General features: G+C 44.5%; 1 protein-coding gene across 4 annotated transcripts in view; it reads left to right on the forward strand.

Moving 5' to 3' along the window:
• Positions 1-19,289, forward strand: part of DNAH10 (dynein axonemal heavy chain 10) — a 156,899-nt gene that overhangs the window by 67,566 nt on the left and 70,044 nt on the right. For all 4 annotated transcript variants that reach the window (XM_070386294.1, XM_070386295.1, XM_070386296.1 and 1 more), the window contains exons 34-43: positions 1,110-1,262; positions 3,541-3,729; positions 5,470-5,616; positions 6,567-6,758; positions 8,558-8,676; positions 10,887-11,045; positions 11,500-11,635; positions 12,326-12,448; positions 14,865-14,999; positions 15,298-15,514. In XM_070386294.1, coding sequence (XP_070242395.1) covers positions 1,110-1,262; positions 3,541-3,729; positions 5,470-5,616; positions 6,567-6,758; positions 8,558-8,676; positions 10,887-11,045; positions 11,500-11,635; positions 12,326-12,448; positions 14,865-14,999; positions 15,298-15,514 — 1,570 coding nt within the window. The remainder of the gene's footprint in view (positions 1-1,109; positions 1,263-3,540; positions 3,730-5,469; positions 5,617-6,566; positions 6,759-8,557; positions 8,677-10,886; positions 11,046-11,499; positions 11,636-12,325; positions 12,449-14,864; positions 15,000-15,297; positions 15,515-19,289) is intronic.

The following is a 19,289-nucleotide window of genomic DNA, read 5'->3' on the forward strand; positions in this document are numbered from 1 at the left end:
GTGTCACTTCTTCCATCCAAATACTAATTAGGCCCAACCCTGCTTAACTTCCAAGGTCAGATGAGATGGGATTCTTTCAGGATGGTACAGCCGTCGATACCCTGACATCACTTCTGGTGCCGTCTTCCTAGGCCAAGAGCTCAAAGGAGGACATGGGTGAAAGCATTTTATCTCATATGCTTCCAAGAAATGACATAGTGACAGCTGGAGGAATATAATGGGAAACCTTTCACCATCACAGTCTGGGAACTTAGATGTATTTCGTTGTTAGCAGCATGTAGAGCAAGCGTCTCAGACTAAATGCCCACTGGAGTCAGGTGGATAATGTAAATCAGTAAGCAGCAGACATACAATAGAGAGTGGTGGTGACTGTGGCCAACTGGAAGGCAAAGCTCCATCTGAAGGAGGCGCTGGTGTTCAGGTTAGGTCAATTGTTGCCAAGAAGAGAAGACCCAGTATTGCTGGATTTTTCAATATCTCAAGAGAAGCCAGAAATCTGAGTTTTTTTACATTAAAATTCTTAATTTTTGAAATCTTTTAACTTCTTTACCAAACAGAAATACTAGAGTCACAAATGTAGAAAGCAAAGTTATGGTTACCAGGAACTATGGAGAGGGAGGGATAAATTGGAGATCAGAATTGACACATACATACTACTATATATAAAATAGATCACTAATAAGGGCCTAATGTATAGCACAGGGAGCTCTACTCAGTACTCTGTAATGGCCTATAGGAGAAAGAATCTAAAAAACAATGGAGATATGTGTGTGTGTGTGTGCGTGTGTGTGTATGTATATAACTGATTCACTTTGCCGTACAGCAAAAACTAACAACATTATAAATCAACCCTACTCGAATAAAAATTCTTAAAAATTAAAAAAATCCTTAATTTGTGAAACCCTGTAATTGGGAGCCGGAAAGGCCTTTCACAAGAGACCTTGGAAATCTTGTCAGGAAGATCCGTTAGTAGAATGGCTGGCTGAATGCATCTCTGCCAATCCGATAATCATCGTTTGCTTTTAATTTAGAAAATTGTATCCATACGTGGATCGCTTGTGATTTTAAAGATGAAAATTGCCCTTGTCCTGACATTCCTTTCCTCCTAGGCCGTCGGGAAGATCTTCTCGGGCCTCGCTCAGTGCGGGGCTTGGGGCTGCTTCGATGAGTTTAATCGCATTGATGCCTCTGTGTTGTCAGTCATCTCGTCCCAGATTCAGACGATAAGAAATGCTCTGATCCATCAGTTAACCACGTTCCAGGTGAGGATAAGTGTGAAGCTGGCTCAGATCCTCCCCAGGATGGGAACGTGCGATGGTGGACAGTCATCTATCCAGACCAGGCTCCCTCTAGATGTAGATTTGCCCAACTTCTGCTTCCATGTGGAGATAATTGGGTTTCCCCAATTGATCAGCATCTTTGATAATTAAGTACTGTAATAATCTAAGAACTTCAGACATGGGACTCCCCGATGGTCCAATGGTTAAAACTCAGAGCTCCCAATGCATGGGACACTGGTCCAATCTCTGGTTGGGGAACTAGAATCTTGCATGCTTCATGGGGTGGCCAAAAAATAAATTAAAAATAAATTACAGACATGACTAATAGTGACGGGTAGGGCCATATTCTCAAGTAAATGAAGTATAAGGTTCCCTTTCAAGGTCAAAAGATGTTTTTAATGACTTCCCAAATTTGAGAAAAATTGACTTAAGAGAAATCAAGATTCTGTTGAATCAAAATGTCTTCAGTAGAAATTATTGCAATGAGCAAGAAATTTTGCCTTCAGACCCGGTAAAGTTAGGGCATTATAATGACCAAGTTTTTTAAAATGTCATTTTGGATCAATAAGAACCAAATATGTGGACATTTATTTATTTTTTGGCCACAGCATGAAACATGTGGGATCTTAGTTCCCTGACCAGGAACTGAACCCACACCTTCTGCATTGGAAGCATAGAGTCTTAACCACTGGACCCCCAGAGAAGTCCCATGTCCAAGATTTTTAAGGTTGTTATTAAAGTGAAAAGGCAATTCTAATTTTTTTTTGAGGTTATACTAATCTCTCTCTGTCCAACAATACATTTGTAGACTCAAGTTTGGGACATCTGCTTTAAGTTACATCAGAGGAAAATGGATCAGAGTTTGGAGGAACATGATCTTATGTAATTTAGGTGGCCCAGGTGCGTTCCCTGACAACAGGGACCAGAGTGGCTGCACCGTTTCCCTACCCTGAGGCCCTCTGTGGTCCCAACGTGCTCTACCGTTCCTCTGGCCACTGTCCTTGCTCCTGCATGCCCCTCCACCCTTGTCACTTTATGACACTTACTCTACAGACATATCAGACCCTGGGACACCAAATGCATCCCTATCTGCCTGAAATTGTCCTTTTTTTCTCCTTCACCTGAAAACTCCTATACATCCTTCAAGGCCCCACAGAGCCTCACTGGGCGATCCAGGAACCAAATTCAGCCTGGGCTGTGAGGACTCTGTTATGGGCCCCTCTGAGGCCACCCCACCTGCTTTTTCCCTGGACCTTAGTGTTGCTGGTGTGGTCAGAAGATTATGCAAAGTGGGTCCTGTTAAACATTTGAGGATTCCAGTGAAGGTTCTAGATGGATTTCTATTCATTAGTTCTGAAACATTTTAGGACTGAGCTTACTACTGCCATGGGAGACACATTGAACCTGCAGTGCATTTGGGTTTCTAGAAGCTGTGTTTTTAAGAGCAGGCCTGTCTCTCATCTCCAGGAGATGCTCTAGGACTCACATGAGACATTGAGGCATGGATGACGGTGGTCTCAGTGCAGACTTGGGAGATAAGACAGCGGCCTCCATCCTTCGGGGAGCATCAGCTACCTGCTGGGCTGCCCTCCTGTCAGAGGCAGCCTGGGCCTCATAAAAATAAGAATTCTGTTTTCTGTCTGTCTGATGGGCCATTAAAAGAAACAAAACAGTAAAAATCTTAGTAGAGAGGAAAGTTGAGAAAGTTGAAATTCACTGTAGGCTAAAGAGACTCAAAATATAGAGAGTTCTATACTTTGTCAGTCCATGGAGCACCTGGAGGACAAAGGCTGGTTTCTAAAAAAAAAAATATATATATATATATACACACACACACACACATTTATATATTGATTTGGCCATGCCAGGTCTTAGTTGTGGCACACAGGATCTTTAGTTGTGTCATATGAACTCTTAGTTGTAGCTTCCTGGATCTAGTTCCCTGACCACGGATCGAACCCCAGGCTCCCTCCATTGGGAGCTTAGCCACTGGACCACCAGGGAAGTTCCAAGGCTGGTTTCTCAAAGGATGCTGAGGTGGGATTCCGGTGGCAAAGGTCTGGGTGACACCCGGGCAGCCAGATGGGGATAAAGGTGGGAATGGGAAGAGAAGTGACAATTAACATGAATGAAAATCCCACAATGTACAAAGTGATGGGCTATCCACGAAAACGAGTAGCCACATGGCTCCCCAGGCCACCTTTCCCCTGGCAGGCTGGCCGGCAGCATAACCCTTCCTTCCTTTGCTCTTGTCCCCTAGTTTGAAGGGCAAGAGATCTCCCTGGACTCCAGAATGGGCATCTTCATCACCATGAACCCTGGCTACGCGGGCCGCACGGAGCTGCCCGAGTCGGTGAAGGCTCTCTTCCGGCCGGTGGTGGTGATCGTGCCGGACCTGCAGCAGATCTGCGAGATCATGTTGTTCTCCGAGGGCTTCCTCTGGGCCAAGGTGAGGCCCCCCCAGTTCCCCGTGGGTCTGAACCCCATCTGAGTCTGCGCTCAGACTGGGGCCTGGGCCATTTTCCTTCTGTGTGACTCTTCAAATAGTTTTGCTTGGTCTTGCTCCCTCCTTTTTTATTTATTTATTAAACAATGAATGATAGATGCTTTGGGAACAGTTAATTTTTTTTATATTCATTTTATCTATTAGGCTGCACTGGGTTTTAGTTGTGGCATATGGGATTCCAGTTCCTTGGCTAGGAATTGAACCTGGGCCCCCTGCACTGGGAGTGTGGAGTCTTAGCCACTGGACCACTGGGGAAGTCCTCTCCCTCCCTTTTTAAAATGACAACTTTAATTGGAACCATTTGACTCACAGGAGGTGGGGGCAGGAGTCCAGAGAGTTCCAGGGGCCCCTCATCCAGCTTCCTGCAGCGATACCCTCAAATCTGGGAAAATTACGTGGACACAATGCTATTAACTCACGTATGGGCTTTATTTGCGTTTCACCAGGTTTCACCTTCTCTCTCTCTCTCTCTGGTGTGTGTTTCTAGTTCTGTGACATTTAATCCCACGTATAGAACAACCGGAGCCACAATCTTGACACAGAACTGTCCCATTATCACAGAGAAACTCCTATGTCACCCCTTAATGGTGGCACCCTGCCCCCTACTCTTAACTCACAACTGCCAGTCATTCTCTATCACTACAGTTGCATCACTTCTAGAATGTTCTGTGCATGAAATTATACAGCATGTAACCCTTTGAGGTGGGCTTTTTTCACTAAGCCTCATGCCCTATGTGGCTTTAAAAGTATATTGCTATATTTAAAATGGATAACCTACTGTACAGCATGGGGAACTCTGCTCAATGTGATGTGGCAGCCTGGGATGGGAGGGGAGTTTGGGGGAGATTGGAGACATGTGTATGTATATCTGAGTCCCTTTGCCTTCCACCTGAAACTGTCACAATGTTGTTGGCTATACTCCAATATAAAAATTAAAAGTTCAAAAAAATAAAGTAAGCTATGAGCAAAACAACAACAACAACAACAACTTTTCTTAACAAAAGCAAAAATATTTAGGGATAAATGCCTTTATCATGTCTTAAAATGTATATAAAAAAATTGTACACATACATTTCCACAGAAGGTTCTGGAAAAGGTGCAAAATAGCAAATATTTTTAAAATAAAGGATTGTTAGGTTGCTTCCCTGCAATGTTTTGGTGAAAGCCCTTATTGACAGTCCTCTTGTCTAGGTTTTGAGCCAGAGACGAGAGAGCTCTGGTTCTCGGTTTTCATGCGCAAGCTCCCCATGCCATCCCTAGGGACAAGCAGGTTTTGAATCCTTGATGTAGACCAGGTGAATGACTCGTCCTCAAAAATGGTTACAAGAAAACTTTAATAACACGTTTAGTTCAAAGGAAGCCAGTTTCTGAGTATAATCGCCATGATTTAAAACATTGAATGAATTCTGTTCTTCAAGGTGGTTAAGATTTTCCTTGGCACTCAAGGACTGTCATCCAACTTTGCTAAGGCTGGTGTACTTTTCAGTTAGATCCTGGGTTTGTCACTGTGAAAAATGAAGGCCCCATCCTGGTATTTGTTTCAGGCAAGAGCATCTTGCCTGTATCTGTTTGTAGAGCAGCTTCATCTGAACATCTTTATGTCACTTTTCTTTGTGTCATAATGTTCCAGTGTTTTCAGGGCATTACCTTCATGTATTTTTTCAATATCTTTTATCACAAAAGACTCTGGCCAAAAAGATGACCGTCCTGTATAAGCTGGCCCGGGAGCAGCTCTCCAAGCAACATCATTATGATTTTGGACTCAGAGCCCTGAAATCGGTATTGGTGATGGCTGGTGAGCTGAAGAGAGGCTCTTCTGAGCTTCGGGAGGTAGGGGCCACGTGCACTAAGCTCTCTGGGTTTTTATTTGGTTCACGGGTATCGAACGAATGCTGGGATGGAAGTGCCAGGGAGCACAGGTCAATCAAGAAAAAGCGTTCCTTTTTTAAATATAGTTTTATTTGTTTAAGTCTTTCTTTCTTTTTTTTTTTAAACTTTAGTTTTGGCCGTGCTGGGCTTCATTGCTGTACGGGCTTTTTCTCTAGGCACAGCAAGTGGGGGCTACTCTCTAGTTGCGGTGTTGGGGTTCTCATTGCAGTGGCTTCTTTTCTTGTGGAGCATGCGCCCTAGGGCATGCAGGCTTCAGTAGTTGCGCCTCCCAGGCTCTAGAGCACAGGCCAATAGTTGTGGCACATAGGTCTAATTGCTCCATGTCAAGTGGGATCCTGGACCAGGAATTGAACCCATGTCTCCTGCATTGGCAGGTGGATTCTTTACCACTGAGCTACCAGGGAAGCCCAAGAAAAAGCTTCATGCTTAGCTGTCACTTCGTTTACCTGGCTGGCCTTCATTTGGTCTCTCCTTCATTATATTGTTTTCTTCTAATCTGACTTATTATTGGCAAGTTCATTGTCTTCACAACACCAATGTTTGTAACACTTCAATGATAATAATTGATCTACAATTGCAGGGTGGTGAGATGGAGGGGTGGGGATGAACAAAATTCTCAAGAAAGCATGAACATGAGTTTTTTTCCTCTTTGCAATAAAAGCCAGAGGAACAGTCATGTTTCTTTCACATGGGGCTTCCTCCAAAACAGAGCTCAATAGATGCTGCTCTGTGGGCAACAGACTCATGTGTTTCTCCAGAAACTCTACTTGCAGTGCTCTATGTTTTATATTTCATATAAGGTTTCATTATCTATTTCATAGGACCATTTCTAGACTAGCCCTGGGGTCTTCTGGAAACATCTCTGAAGACATGTGTTTCATTCCATGCAGGATGTGGTGTTGATGAGGGCCCTTCGAGACATGAACCTGCCCAAGTTTGTGTTTGAAGATGTGCCTCTCTTCCTTGGTTTGATCTCCGATCTGTTCCCTGGACTGGATTGCCCTCGGGTTCGCTACCCTGATTTCAATGATGCCGTGGAACAGGTGCTTCAGGAAAATGGCTACATCATCTTACCTGTCCAGGTAAAGTGGTGCTGAAGAGGAGAGTTCACTGACTTTCTCTGGGTCCTTTCCATTTATTTTTCATTTAAAAAAATTGTAAAATGCACATAAAATTTCCTGTCTTAACCACTCCCCACCCCTACCCCCATTTTTTATTGTGATAAAGTACATACAACATAAGATTTACCATCTGATCTTACATCTTATCCATTTTTAGTGGTGTTAGGTATATTCATGTTGTTGTAAAACAGATCTCCAGAACTTTTGCATTTTGCAAAAGAGAAACTCTATTCCCATTAAATAATAACTCTTATTTCCCTCCCTCAGCCCCTGGTAACCTCCACTCTCTTTGACTCCTCTGGGAATCTTATATGCGTGGAATCATACAGTGTTTGTCCTTTTGTGTTTGGCTGATTTCACTCAGCATCATGTTCTCAAGGTTCATCCACATTGTAGCATGTGTCAGAATTCCCTTCCTTTTTAAGGCCGAGCAATATTCCATTGTATGTATATATCACCTTCCAACTGGCATAATGTGATCAGATAAGTATTTTTTTTGGGGGGGGGTTCGATCATCTAAGGTTTTCTTCCTCCCCTACCTTTTTACCCCAGAGTCATACTTACAAAAAAATTAAATTAGATATTACAAATGGAATTTTGATCACCTGAACCCTGTGAGGTTGTATATGTTGTCTGTAGGCCATAAATTATTGCCCAAGTGTTCTGCTGAGGGTGTCAACTCCCCAAGCTGCAGGGTCGGAATGACTGCCTCTGGATGGGCCACCTTGGGGCATCAGGCTGCCCAGAAGTCTCAGGCAGGGGCATTGGGTACCAACCACAGATGAGAGAGCCCTCTGCAATTTTCCTGGCCTTGGTGGTTTCCTCTATAGGGAGTTGTTTGAAGAGATGTGTTTTTTGGTTGGAAATGTAAAATGTTGTAGCCACTTCAGAAAAGTCTGATGGTTCCTCAAAAAGTGAAACAGCGTTACCTTGCATGCATGCATGCTAAGTCGCTTCAGTCATGTCTGACTCTTTGCAGCCCCATGGACTGTAGTCTGCCAGGCTCCTCTGTCCATGGGATTCTCCAGGCAAGAATACTGGAGTGGGTTGTCATGCCCTCCTCCGGGGGGTCTTCCCAACCCAGGGGTCAAACCAGGTCTTCTTACATCTCCTACATTGGCAGGAAAGTTCTTTACCACTGGTGCCACCTGAGAAGCCCAGAGTTACCATATGATACAGCAATTTTATTCCTAGGTATAAACCCAAGAGAAATGAGAGCATATTTATCCACATGAAAACTTGTCCACAAATGTTCATAACAGTGTTATTCATAATAGCCAACAAGTGGAAATCATACAACAGACGAAGAGATAAACATAGTGTCATCCATCCATATAATGGAATATTATTTGGCCGTAAAAAGAATGAAGCACTGACACAGGCTACGCTGCTGATAGTGTATAGCACGATACTAAGTGAAAGAAGCCAGACACCCAAGACTACATACTGCACGATTCCATTTCTATATTCCATTTATATTGAGAATGGGCAAAGCCATAGAGACAGAAAGCGGGCGCTTGGAGCTGGGGGCAATGGGCTTGGTAGACATGACTAATGAGCATGCGGGTTTTATTGGGAGACTGATGAAAATGTTCTAAAATTGAATGTCATAATGGTTTCACAAACTTTCAAATATATTAAAGCCACTAAATTGCTGAAACACTTTAAATGGGTGAACTGTATAGTATGCAAATTCTAGCTCAATAAACCTGTTTTTAACAAGAAGGTATGTTTTAACCCAGCTAATGTTTGTCCCACAGGTGGATAAGGTGGTTCAGATGTTCGAGACCATGTTGACTCGCCACACGACGATGGTGGTGGGGCCCACGGGAGGGGGCAAGTCCGTGGTCATTAACGCTCTGTGTCAGGCCCAGACCAAGTGAGTAATGGTGTCCATGGGGAGGGGTTGGTTGCCAGGGTGGTTTCAGGTGAGATCGGTGGTGTATTACTTGGTCCCACTTTGTACTCTGATTTCCTGGGAGATTACATTGGTCCCAAATAGCCCCCTTTAAGCCCAGAGCATCTTTTTTTTGGGGGGGGGAGCATGCCTCAGGGCTTGTGGGATCTTAGTTCCCTGACTAAAGATGGAACCCATGCCCCCTGCAGTGGAAATGTGGAGTCCTAACCACTGAACTACCAGTGAAGTCCCCAAACCAGAGCATCTTAACTTGTTTCATTGCTGATTTAGTTGATATATTTTAGAAGGCAAAACAGTGAGCCTTTTGTCCATCAGGCTGTAAATAGGTTTATTTATGAAATGATTATTTCACCAGCTATCTTATAAAGATGTTTTGAAAATTAGCTTGGGTTGTATTTTCTTGACGTTCAGATTCCTTTAAAGCCAGCCAGGACCTACACCATTATGCAACACTATTATGGTATCAGAGTGGCCAAAAAGAAAGTCACCTCCCTAAATGCCTTGTCATCGCCAGCCTTGCAAGGGCTATATCTCTTGAAGGAAAAAGTGACCTCACACTCCTAGTATAGAATGTCATAAAGACCTGTGGTGAATCAACCAATACTCTTATACTGAAAATGAGTTTTCTGATTCTCACTTTTCTCCTAAGCAGTCACTTCCCAGGTAGCGCTAGTGGTACAGAACCCATCTGTCAATGCAGGAGACATAAGAGACTCGGGTTTGTTCCCTGGGTCAGGAAGATCCCCTGGAGAAGGACATAGCAACTCACTCCAGTACTCTTGCCTGGAGAATCCCATGGACAGAGCCTGGTGGGCTGTAGTCCATAGGGTTGCAAAGAGTCCGACACAATTGAAGCGATTTAGCACACATGCAATCACTACATTGCAGAAAGATTTCAATACATGCTGATATTCCAGCAAAAATCTAAATCAAGCCTTATAATTGTTGTGACTTTACCAGTTCTAGATAGTCTGTAGCATCTTTTATAGTTTATAAAATTTTATAAAATGAGTGTGTCATTTCTTCATATTCCTTCTTGTATTTTTCATGAGAAAACCATTGGACCATGGCTTACTGACTGTAAGGATTTTATTCCATAGCCATCCTGTATTTATTCTTTAATTCATTGTTAGATCAGTTATGAAACTATTATATATAGATGTGAGTATCAGTATGCCATTATTATTTTCATTTACTTTGTTAATTATGAACTATGGTTCATGTGAACTTTAGTTTTCTGTGGATGAATTAATCCTCCAGCACCATGGGAGTTTACAGGCATTGTAGTGGGAAATACGCCTACATACCCCTACATATAAGTCTAAGTTATTTATAAAAAAAGCAACTCAGGGTCTTCCCTGGTGTTTCAAAGGCTAAGACTCCAAGCTGCCAATGCAGGGGGCCCAGGTTTGATCCCTGGGCAGGGATCTAGATCCTCCATGCCTCAACTAAAAGAACCCATGTGCTGCAACCAAGACCTGGCGCAGCCAAATAAATAAATAAATATCTAAAAAATAACAATGCAGAGTGGATGTCATTCTATTAACACAAGGCATTGAACATCATGAGTTCAGAGGTTTTATGTTACCCTGATGACTGTTACCTCTTATACAGTAGTTGTGAAATATTTACATAAATGTGCCATATGCATGAATATGTAAATACACAGAGATGAAATACACATGAAGGTGAGCATCTGTTGCTCCCCAAAATCAAAGCCGTGTTATCAGTTCAGACCTCGCTTATATTGGGGCCACATGTCTGGTGAAAGGTGGGTCCCTTGCCTTTGTTAGTCACTCAGTCATGTCTGACTCTTTTTGACCCCATTGACTGTGGTCCACCAGGCTTCCCTGTCCATGGAATTCTCCAGGCAAGAATACTGGAGTGGGTTGCCATTCCCTTCTCCAGGGGATCTTCCCCATCCAGGGATTGAACTCGGGTCTCCTGCATTCACAGGCAGATTGTTTACCATCTGAGCCAATAGGAAAGCCCTCCCTTGAGTTTAGTAAAAACCGTTAACAGAGAATGGGAAGCCCAGAGCAGGGTTTGGATGGTTTTGCATGTTAAATTTTGGATCGGATCCAAAATCTAACCCCCTACATGAGTGGCCTGGATTGTTCTAATGTGTTGAGTCTGCCTGAGTCCTGGCTGAGGCTTTTCATTCTATGTAGGCTTGGGCTGGTGACAAAGCTGTATATCCTGAACCCCAAGGCTATGAGTGTTATAGAGCTGTATGGCATCCTGGATCCCACCACCCGAGACTGGACTGATGGGGTGCTGTCCAACATCTTCCGGGAGATCAACAAGCCCACGGATAAGAAGGAGCGGAAGTGAGTATCTGTGTAAGGAGGGAAGAGCCTGGGTGGATTTGTAATGAATTAACCAAAACTTACAAGTAAACAGATGATGTGTAGTATTGTAGTTTCATGCTTGGAGGCAGGTAGACTCAGGAGGCTCTGCTCGTGAAGCTCTAGGTACCACTTCAGCACTGTTTCTGTCTTATGTAATTTCTTCTCCTTGACTGTTGGTCCCCAGCTTACCACAGAGGAAGCTGAGGTCCAGGGAAGAGGAGGGAAGAGCTTGCCTCAAGGCCAGGGATGTGAGCTTGGGACATGATGGTTATTTTATTAGGTCAAATCTCTGGACCAAGTAGGGTGCTCTGTCTCATGTTCTGGTTAGAAAACCCTGGGAAAAGATGTTCAACATGAATGGGGAGGTTACACCAAGTTGTGTTAATGGGAAGCCTTTCAGGTGCCATGGCTCACTTTTTTCCGGTTGCCACAGGTATATTTTATTCGATGGTGATGTGGATGCTTTGTGGGTGGAGAACATGAATTCTGTGATGGATGACAACAAGCTGTTGACCCTGGCCAATGGCGAGCGCATTCGGCTTCAAGCACACTGTGCCCTGCTCTTCGAGGCAAGTAGTGATGAAGAATAATTTCAAATAGAAGCCTTTCTTTGAATTACAATTTAAAGTGCTTATTTTTAAAAATTTATTTTATTGAAGTATAGTTGATTTGCAATGTTGTACTGATTTCTGCTATATAGCAGAGTGGTTCAGTTATGCATTTATATGCATTCTTTTTCATATTATCTTGCATTATGGTCTGAATATAGTTCCCCACACTACACAGTAGGACCTTGCTGCTTATCCATTCTGTATATAATAGTCTGCATCTGCTGACCCCGGCTCTCAGTCCTTCCCTCTCCCTACCCGATCCTCCTTGGCACCCAGAAGTCTATTCTCAGTCTGTTTCTGTTTCATAAATAAATTCACTTGTGTCATATTTTAGACTCCATGTATAACTGATATCATGTGGTATTCGTCTTTCTCTTTCTGACCTATTTCATTTAGTATGATAATCTTTAGGGCCATCCATGTTGCTGCAGATGGCATTATTTCATTCTTTTTATGGCTGAGTCGTATTCCATTGTATGTATGTACCACATCTTCTTTATCCATTCACCTGTTGATGGAAATTGGCATTGTAAATAGTGTTGCAGTGAACACTGGGGTGCATATATCTTTTTGAATTGTAGTTTTGTCCAGATATATTCCCAGGAGTGGGACTGCTATAGATAACACTGAGTTTGTTCATTTCTCCAGGTTGGGGATTTACAGTATGCCTCCCCTGCGACTGTGTCTCGATGTGGAATGGTTTATGTGGATCCTAAAAACTTGAAATATCAACCATACTGGAAAAAATGGGTTAATCAAATACCAAACAAGGTGAAAATTATTTCCAAAATGAACTGACAATCAGTATTGGTGGCTAATTGTATAAACATAACTCAGAGGGATGTTTGTTACTGAAGGCAATGGCCTAGACCTTGACCTGCCTGTGATCTTGAGCACTAAATGTTATCAGTAAGTTGGGTGACAGCATGGAAGACACCCTTATTAGATTTCCAGAAAATTCATAGCAGGTGGGCTAGATAAGTGATTTTGATAGTCTAGACCAGGGGGTGACAAATTTTTTTCTGTGAAAGAGAGTAAATATTTTAGGCTTTGGGGGCCATGTGGTTTCTTTTGCAACGACTCAACCCCACCATTATGGTATGAAAGCAGCCATAGTACATGAATGGGCATTGCTATGTACCAATAAAACTTTATTTACAAAACAGGTGGCAGGCCAGATTTGGCTTATGGACTGTAGTTGGCAGCCCCTCATCCAGCCAAGTCCAGTGGTTGAGAGACTTGTCTCTAGGAGGTGTCTGGCTCCTCCTGTCTTACTCAGTTGGATGAAAACAATGTGTGAAGGACCCAGTTTGTCACAGAATTGAGACTCAGTGGTTTCAGCTGATCTCAAACACTGTGATATGTCATAAAGCTGCTCAGAAATGTGTACCTGTCTTTTTTTTTTTTTCCTCCAGTGGGTCTTCATTGCTGCTCATGGGCTTTCTCTAGTTGCAGTGAGTGAGGGCTACTCTCTAGTTGCAGTGCAAGGGCTTCTCGTTGTGGTGGCTTCTCTTGTGTGGAGCATGGGCTCTAGGGCGCACGGTTGTCACAGTTGCAACTCGTGGGCTCTCGAGCACAGACTCAGTAGTTGTAGTGCACAGGCTTAGTTGCCCTGAGGCATGTGGGATCTTAGTTCCCCACCCAGGGATTGAACCTGCATCCCCTGCACTGGCAGGCAGATTCTTAACCACTGGACCACCAGGGAAGTGCCATGTATTGTCTTAATGGTAGACTTCATTGAAAGATTCAGAGGCAAACGTGACAGTCATGTGAAGGCTGTGGCTAGATCACACCCAGGACATCGTGACCATACGATGCAGCTCCAGAAGGACCACTGCTGCTGCTGCTGCTAAGTCGCTTCAGTCGTGTCCGACTCTGTGCGACCCCATGGACGGCAGCCCACCAGGCTCCCCCGTCCCTGGGATTCTCCAGGCAAGAACACTGGAGTGGGTTGCCATTTCCTTCTCCAATGCATTAAAGTGAAAAGTGAAAGTGAAGTCGCTCAGTCGTGTCCGACTCCCAGTGAACCCATGGACTGCAGCCTACCAGGCTCCTCTGTCCATGGGATTTTCCAGGCAAGAACACTGGAGTGGGTTGCCATTTCCTTCTCCAATGCATTAAAGTGAAAAGTGAAAGTGAAGTCGCTCAGTCGTGTCCGACTCCCAGTGAACCCATGGACTGCAGCCTACCAGGCTCCTCTGTCCATGGGATTTTCCAGGCAAGAGTACTGGAGTGGGGTGCCACTGCCTTCTCCAAGAAGGACCACTAGGCCGATGGAAAATTGGAAGCTAGGACGCAATTACCCCAGAGAAGAGAGGAGCAAGGGGAACATGTTAGGACCATTTGAGGCACACTGTCATATGGGAGGGTCTTCCTAGGTGGCGCTAGTGGTAAAGAACCCACCTGCCAAGGCCAGAGACACAAAAGATCCCTGGGTCAGGGAGATCCTCTGGAGGAGGCCATGGCGACCCACTCCAGTGTTCTTGCCTGGAGAATCCCATGGACAGAGGAGCCTAGTGGGCTACAGACCATTAGGTCGCAAAGAGTCAGACACGACTGAAGAGACTTGGCATTCATGCATGTCATTGGGTGATGATGCCCATACAAGCGCTTGTGATCATCAATGCCTCTATATGGAGAGGGACCTTCCATTGCTTTATACTCTTTGTTCAATGGCTGTGGCTATGTCACTTAAATTCTTAGATAATCAGCTCTTTGCCTATCAGATGGGACCTTTTATAGCACCTCCCTCCCAGGTGGTGGGATAGATTCTATGGCAGGTTTTGTGATGAAACAGAAGCATATTATAAAGGATAAATTTTTCTACAAATATGTAGGTGAGTTATCAGAGTTTACTCACCTGCTCAATTTCTCATTCATGAGAAAATGTTTCTCATCTCCTCTTTTTACAAGCACAGCTTCCCATGAACTTCTGTTTGAATAAAGGAACCCTTGGGAGTTCCCCAGCAGTCCAGTGGTTAGGACCCAGCACTTTCCCTGCTGAGGGCCCAGGTAGGATCCTTGGTCAGTGAACTAAGATCCTGCAAGCAGCATAGCACAGTCAAAATAATAATAATAATAATAATAATAATAATAATAATAATAATATAATCTGTGATAGAAGAAGCAGGCTGAAAATTAAATAGAGGAACCCTTGAGAATGCTTTGAAAGTCTGCTTTTTTATAGATGGAGCAAGGTTATTTAGAGAGCCTGTTTGAGAAATATGTACCATACCTCATTGATGTGATAGTGGAAGGAATAGTGGATGGAAGACAAGGAGAGAAGCTGAAGACAATAGTTCCGCAGACAGACCTGAATATGGTAAGAAACTATCTTTGTTAGCAAAAATAAATTCTTCCTAAAGAGCTTTCAAAAGGGAAGCAAAGACGTCAGATGGGTAAGATCTAACCTTGCCGGTTACTGACAAGGGAGACTCAATACTTCTTTTTGTGACCATGAGCAAGACAAGATACTGGGCTCCATCTGCCCAAACCAATATGGTGGGCCATATAATTCCCATCGTTCTGAGATCTGGGGTCCCAGGGTTTGTGACCAGAACTGACTCTCGTGGGGTTGTGTGGAATATATGGGCTGACCCAGGTATTTTCCTGTGAACCAGGTAACCCAGTTAGCCAAGATGCTGGATTCGTTACTAGAGGGAGAAATCGAGGAGCCCGATCTTCTGGAGTGCTACTTCTTAGAGGCTCTGTACTGTTCTCTGGGCTCCTGCCTCCTTGAGGATGGAAGGGCTAAATTTGATGAATGTATTAAGCGCATTGCTTCTTTGCCTACTGCTGATACAGAAGGGATATGGGCCAGTCCTGGGGAACTGCCAGGTAGGAACCAAACGTAACCTGTTTTTTTTGCTCAGAATGCTTTTGGCTAGGTTTTTAGAGGACATGACCTTGCTTTTCCACATCTGTGCCTGTGTGGGTTTCCTAGATTGTTTGCTTCTGTAGAAGAATGTGCAGAGCATTTAGTGGAGCCCTCAGGAGAAGTTCAAATGCATAAACTTCAATAGCAGAGGTCTGGGTCTTAGTTGCAGCACATGGGACCTTGAGCTGAAATCTTGAAACTTAGTTGTGGCATGTGGGATCCAGTTCCCTGACCAGGGATTGAACCTGGGCCCCTTGCATTGGGAGTACAGAGCCTTAGCCACTGGACCAGTGGGGAAGTTCTAGTTCCTTTGGGTGGCCTTTGTTGATGAATCTAACCTTTCCCCACCTAGCTTAGGTGCTTGCTTCATTTACTCTGTTTAAGCTCTGTAAAATTTTCATATTGTGCTTGTCTTAATTTCTTCTCCTTTTAGATTCTCTGTTTTTTTTCCTCTAAAATTCCACAGCTAATTCATCTGCTATATTCCTGAGACTTTGCACAGCAGATAATCACATGTGGATCCATAGGTCGTTTGTAGGAAATCATTATATTAAGGTTTAAGTGTTTGCATGAAAAAATGTGCATCCTCAAAGAACCATATATGGTGAAAAGGCTGCATTCTCCAAGAACTATAGATAACACTAGGATCCTTCTTCGTCTGTCTCTTAATGACACTTGAATGTGATTGGCAGGGAGACCCAGGTTTTATTCTGTAATCATTACCTGGGCTGTTGTTTTTAAAGCTCAAAGTAAAATGATCATAGGTCTTTCTTCTAGAGAGTCATTGAGCAAATAAAAGATGTTTTAAAAGTCTGTGGTCCTTGCTGGGCATACACACCGAGGAAACCAGAATTGAAAGAGACACATGTACCCCAGTGTTCATTGCAGCACTGTTTACAATAGCTAGGACATGGAAGCAACCTAGATGTCCATCGGCAGATGAATGGAAAAGAAAGTTGTGGTACATATACACAGTGGAATATTACTCAGCCATTAAAAAGAATGCATTTGGATCAGTTCTAATGAGGTGGATGAAACTGGGGCCTATTATACAGAGTGAAGTAAGTCAGAAAGAAAAGCACCAATACAGTATATTAATACATACATATGGAATTTAGAAAGATAGTAATGACAACCCTATACGCGAGACAGCAAAAGAGACCCAGATATAAAGAACAGACTTTTGGGACTCTGTGGGAGAAGGTGAGGGTGGGATGATTTGAGAAAATAGCATTGAAACATGTATATTACCATATGTGAAATAGATGACCAGTCCAAGTTCAATGCATGAAACAGGGCACTCAAAGCCAGTGCACTGGGACAACCCAGAGGGATGGGATGGGGAGGGAGGGGGAAGGTGGGTTCAGGATGGGGGACACATGTACATCTGTGGCTGATTCACATCAGTGTATGGCCAAAAGCACCACAATGTTGTAAAGTAATTAGCCTCCAGTTAAAATTAATTAATTAATTTAAAAGTCTTGGGACTTCCCTGGTGGCCCAATGCCTAAGATACCACGCTCCCAACGCAGGGGACCTGGGTTCAATCCCTGGTCGGGGAACTAGATCCCACGTACCGCAACTCAGAGTTCGCATGCAGCAACTGAAGATTCTGCATGCTGCTACTAAGACCTGGAGAAGCCAAGTAAATACATAAATATATATATGTAAAGTCTGGGGTCCTTTGGGGCTAGTTTTCTTGTACTTTTTCAGAACCCCGAGTCCCCTTTCTGGGGGGAGCTTCCCAGTTGTGCCCACCGTGCTGGCTACCTGCCCCTGCAACCCTCACCCCTCACAGAGACGATGCTGATCCCAGCCTGGTCTTTCTCCCTTAGTTTGCCCTCAGCTTGAGAACTTGAAGACAACCTGTAGGCAACCCACTTCCACATGCCTTCTGCACTCAAGTCCAGCCTCTGGGTCCCTTGACCTCTTCCTAGCCCATTGCACTCAATACTGCTCTGTCTACATCATAGTTACACCTTCCACCCCCCACCCATCGTCAGCTTGTGACTCCTGCCGCATGTGTTCTCAGCTGGCCTCATGGGGACTATCCGCTGCCCTTCCCTGTCTTCCTACCACCTTCTGAACCTTCTAAATCCTTTTCTGCTGCCCTGTTGCTTCAGTCTCTCTTGCCTAAGTTTCCTGGCCCTCTTGCCTAGTCTGAGATAACCCAAGCATGCCTTCTCTGCCTCCCCAGGGTTTGAACGGTACTGAGAAAATCACTCTGAAGACTGAAAGTGAAAGTGTTAGTTGCTCAGTTGTGTCTGACTCTTTGTGACCCTATAGACTGTAGCCAGGCTCCTCTGTCCATGGGGTTCTCCAGGCAAGAATCCTGGAGTGGGTTGCCATTCCCTTCTCCAAGGGTTCTTCCCAACCCAGGGATCAAACTCCTGGCACCTCCATAAATTCAGTCTTGAACTTGAACTCCCTCTCCTATCCCCACGGGGTAATTCATTTCCCTTTTCTCCAAATCTCCACTAGGCCCTCACCCCCATCTCTGCACATGACCTTCCTCCTTCCTTGAACAGGAAAAACCCACACTGTCAGATAGGAATTTTTCCAGCCCCCATCTTCTCCTGCCTCCTTTCTCAGGGACGGGGAGACCCTCCTCTTGGCCAAGCTGAACCTGCCCTGAGCTTTGAGATCTGCCGCCTCCCACCTCCTCAGGCTCCTGTCTTCACCGGTTTTCTCTTCTGTCTTTTATATTTTCCATCTGTCCATCTCTACCAACCCCATCCCACTGGCTCTTTGACATGTTCTAGTAAAGCCTTCCTAATCCTAGCCCCTTCTAGAGATGTCTCTCTGCCTCTTCCCTTTTAAATTATTTGGCTGCACTGGGTCTTAATTGTAGCAGGATCTTTAGTTACGGTGTGTAGGATCTAGTTCCCCAACCAGGGATCGAACCCAGACCCCCTGCATTGGGAGCTCAGATTCTCAGCCACTGGACCACCAGGGAAGTCCCTGCCTCTTCCCTTTTAAAGCCACATGTCCTGAAAGACTGTCCTTGAGCTACTTTCTCCTTCATCCCACTACTTCTCACCCGTCCGCCTCCCCCCTCCCTTCTGCACATCTCCACCCAAACCGCTCCCAGCCAGCGCCTGCTACTTTCTCCTTCATCCCACCACTTCTCACCCGTCCACCTCCCACCTCCCTTCTGCACATCTCCACCCAAACCGCTCCCAGCTGGCGCCTGCAGTGCCTCCTTGTTGCCGGATCTGAGAGCCTCTTCTGGTCTTTGCCTCCCTGACCTTGCCCCAGTATCAGGCACGGTGCTACTTTCTGCCTTCTTAAAAATTCTTCTTCCATCCTGCTCCATTCTGGCCATGCCTGCGCAGTTTCCTTTGTTGAGTCCCCTACGTTGGCCCCTCCCTCATATCAGGATTTGGTCCTAGACCTTCTTTTCACTCTTTGTGTCCTCACTGAGCCCTTTTCACCCTGCTCACAGCTCTGACTCCCAGGCTCTCCTTTCTAAGCCTTCTGGTTTCCCTAGTTTGGTTATATTTAAATCTATCTTTCCTTTCTTTCTTTCTTCTTTTTTCCATCCATCCATATTTATCTCTCTCTATTTACCTATCCCATTGACACAGGAGTCTGGCAGGTCCATGGGGTCACAAAGAGTTGGAATGACTAACAGTTTGGGCTTCTCTGGTGGCTCAGACTGTAAAGAATCCATCTGCAATGCAGGAGATGTGGGTTCAATCCCTGGGTCAGGAAGGTCCCCTGGAGAACAGTATG

The sequence above is a fragment of the Bos mutus genome, chromosome 17, assembly GCF_027580195.1.
Source record: "Bos mutus isolate GX-2022 chromosome 17, NWIPB_WYAK_1.1, whole genome shotgun sequence".
Lineage (NCBI taxonomy): Eukaryota > Metazoa > Chordata > Mammalia > Artiodactyla > Bovidae > Bos > Bos mutus.